Below are 2,200 nucleotides of genomic sequence, written 5' to 3'. Positions count from 1 at the left end.
CAGGGGCGGATCTGGCCAGGGTCAGCAGGCCCGCCACCACCAGGGAGCACTGCAGCGGGGCCGTCCACCGGAGCCAGCCAGCCCCTGCAGCGAGCTGGATTTTTTCTTTGATAGCCATCGTTTGAATTATAAGCTGCCTTTGATTTTTTGACGACAAATCTAGCGACTAACTCCATAATCCAAACAAAAAGGATGTATTCTCACGCACAAAGGATTGCATTTACCATACACAAAAAGTAGTGAGTAGTACAAATCTTTTCGCTATTTATCACAAAAATGCACTTATATATGAATATGATGAACCCAAGAATGGATGCACATGTACTCCCGGAGTCCCAATCTCACTAAACACTGAAATTTTTCTAGTGGGATGGTCCATATATTTAGATCAAATATACTCCGTACAAGGGTTGTATATATCCAAATAATAAATAAATACGTCTCTTCAATCTCCTTGATTCATCTTAAGCTGCCTTTGGCGCCTTGACGGCCTCGAATCTTGGCTCCTTGGCCTCGAACTTCTGCTTGTTGTACACGTCCATGTAATCCCCGAACACGTAGTCCGGGTACTCGGCGGCGCCGGCTTCGCCCACCGCCGGCGAGATGGCTGCCTCGAACGCCGGGTTGTAGAAGGAGGCGATGGAGCGGCGGTTGCCGTTGCGCATGGGCAGGACGCGGTGCCAAGCGCTGCGGTAGCGGCCGTTGCTGAGCACCTCCACCTGGTCGCCGGTGTTGAGCACGATGGCGTCGGCGAGCGGCTGCACGTCCAGCCACTGGCCATCCTTGAGCACCTCAAGGCCCCCGACCTTGTCATCCTGGAACAGCAGGATGACGCCGCCGGCGTCGGTGTGGGCGCGGAGCCCGGTGATGAGGTCCGGGCGCGGGCACGGCGGGTAGTGGCTGACCTTAGTGCCAAAGAATGGCGCGTGGAGGCCGTCGCCGGTGAAGGCCGCCTTCATGCGTCCCTTGTCCAGCCCGAGGTTCTCGTCCATGGCCTCCATGACCCGCTCCGCGAGCTTCTTGAGCTCGGAGCGGTACTCCCGCATGGTCTCCTTGAAGGCCGGAGGATCGGAAGGCCACTGGTTGTTGTCGTGGAGGTAGAAGATGTCCTCCCAGTCCATGTCGTCCACCGGCGCCACCGCCTCGCCGCGCCGCTCCGCCTCCACGAGCCTCTCCAGCGTCTGCACCGGCTTCGACGACCGGAACGCCGCCTCGCGGAGGCGGTAGCTCTCGGAGCACACCTTCTTGACGCGGTCAAGAAGCTCCAGCGGGATGCCGTGGTTCACCAGCTGGAAGAACCCCCAGTTCTCGCAGCCGTCGGCGATCTGCGCCATGGTCTCCGCCCTCTCGGCGCCGTCGAGCTTGGAGAAGTCGATCACCGGAACAACCATGGTGAATTGGCGACGATGAGCTTTCTCAGAGTTTCAGACTCGGGTGGTGTTGTGTGCAAACTTGTGGATGTAAGGTGATGGGATGAGCTGGAGAGACGTGGGTGGCCATGGTACTTATAGGGCACCAGGTGGGATAATCTGGTCAACAAATATATTTTGAGACAAAAATACGGTCAAGACGAGCGACTGGAGCTGGCCTGGCAGATGTTCATGTGAAGCTTCTGCGCAGCAGCAACCGTTGGATGCTTGTGGCAAATTGGTACCGGCATCTCCATGTCAGTTCATATCCCTGTCAATGTGACTTGTTAACTGACATCACAATGGCAGAGGAGCCTTGACTGAGGCAGAGGCACGAATGACTCCGGTTGGTTCTTCACCGCACATCTAAAATTTAGATGTCTTCTGGTTGTATGAAAACTTTGACTGTTCACATATTTCGTTAAGAGATAAGTTGATCTGAATTCAAAACAGAAATATATCTAGACCTCTTCTGAAAAAAACATTGGTGAAAAGTAATGAAAAAGGGAAACTGTTAGGCTGATACTTATACGGAAACTGATGTGTTCAACTTGGCCTACATGTGCAAATTTTCAATAACAATTAAAATTTAGAATACAACCGTTAGGCCCGCCACTCTAAATCAAGTTTTTTCAGCCGATTTGACAGGTAACCGATTGATCGCAAGTTTATCCAGTCTGTGATATTTTTTTTTGTTTCGCATAGCGAGGGAGCTTTATTGATTTGATATATACTAGCAAAAGGACTCGTGCGTTGCAACGGTAGAAAAAAATACCACACGCTTTTAATCT

General features: G+C 52.2%; 1 protein-coding gene across 1 annotated transcript; it reads right to left on the bottom strand.

Moving 5' to 3' along the window:
* Positions 1-237: 237 nt before the first annotated feature.
* Positions 238-1,499, bottom strand: LOC123407478 (1-aminocyclopropane-1-carboxylate oxidase-like). Its single transcript, XM_045100619.1, has one exon. It carries the CDS (start codon positions 1,389-1,391, stop codon positions 465-467), a length of 927 nt encoding a protein of 308 aa, XP_044956554.1. The 5' UTR covers positions 1,392-1,499; the 3' UTR covers positions 238-464.
* Between the last annotated feature and the right edge of the window lie 701 nt (positions 1,500-2,200).

This window comes from Hordeum vulgare, chromosome 1H (genome assembly GCF_904849725.1).
Source record: "Hordeum vulgare subsp. vulgare chromosome 1H, MorexV3_pseudomolecules_assembly, whole genome shotgun sequence".
NCBI classification, from domain to species: domain Eukaryota; kingdom Viridiplantae; phylum Streptophyta; class Magnoliopsida; order Poales; family Poaceae; genus Hordeum; species Hordeum vulgare.
The sequence above is the reverse complement of the archived record's forward strand: the minus strand, read 5'-3'. Positions and strand labels throughout refer to the sequence as shown.

Bases quoted from the DNA above. Each gene is read 5' to 3' on its own strand.
- LOC123407478 (XM_045100619.1), bottom strand. From the start codon at position 1,391: ATGGTTGTTCCGGTGATCGACTTCTCCAAGCTCGACGGCGCCGAGAGG.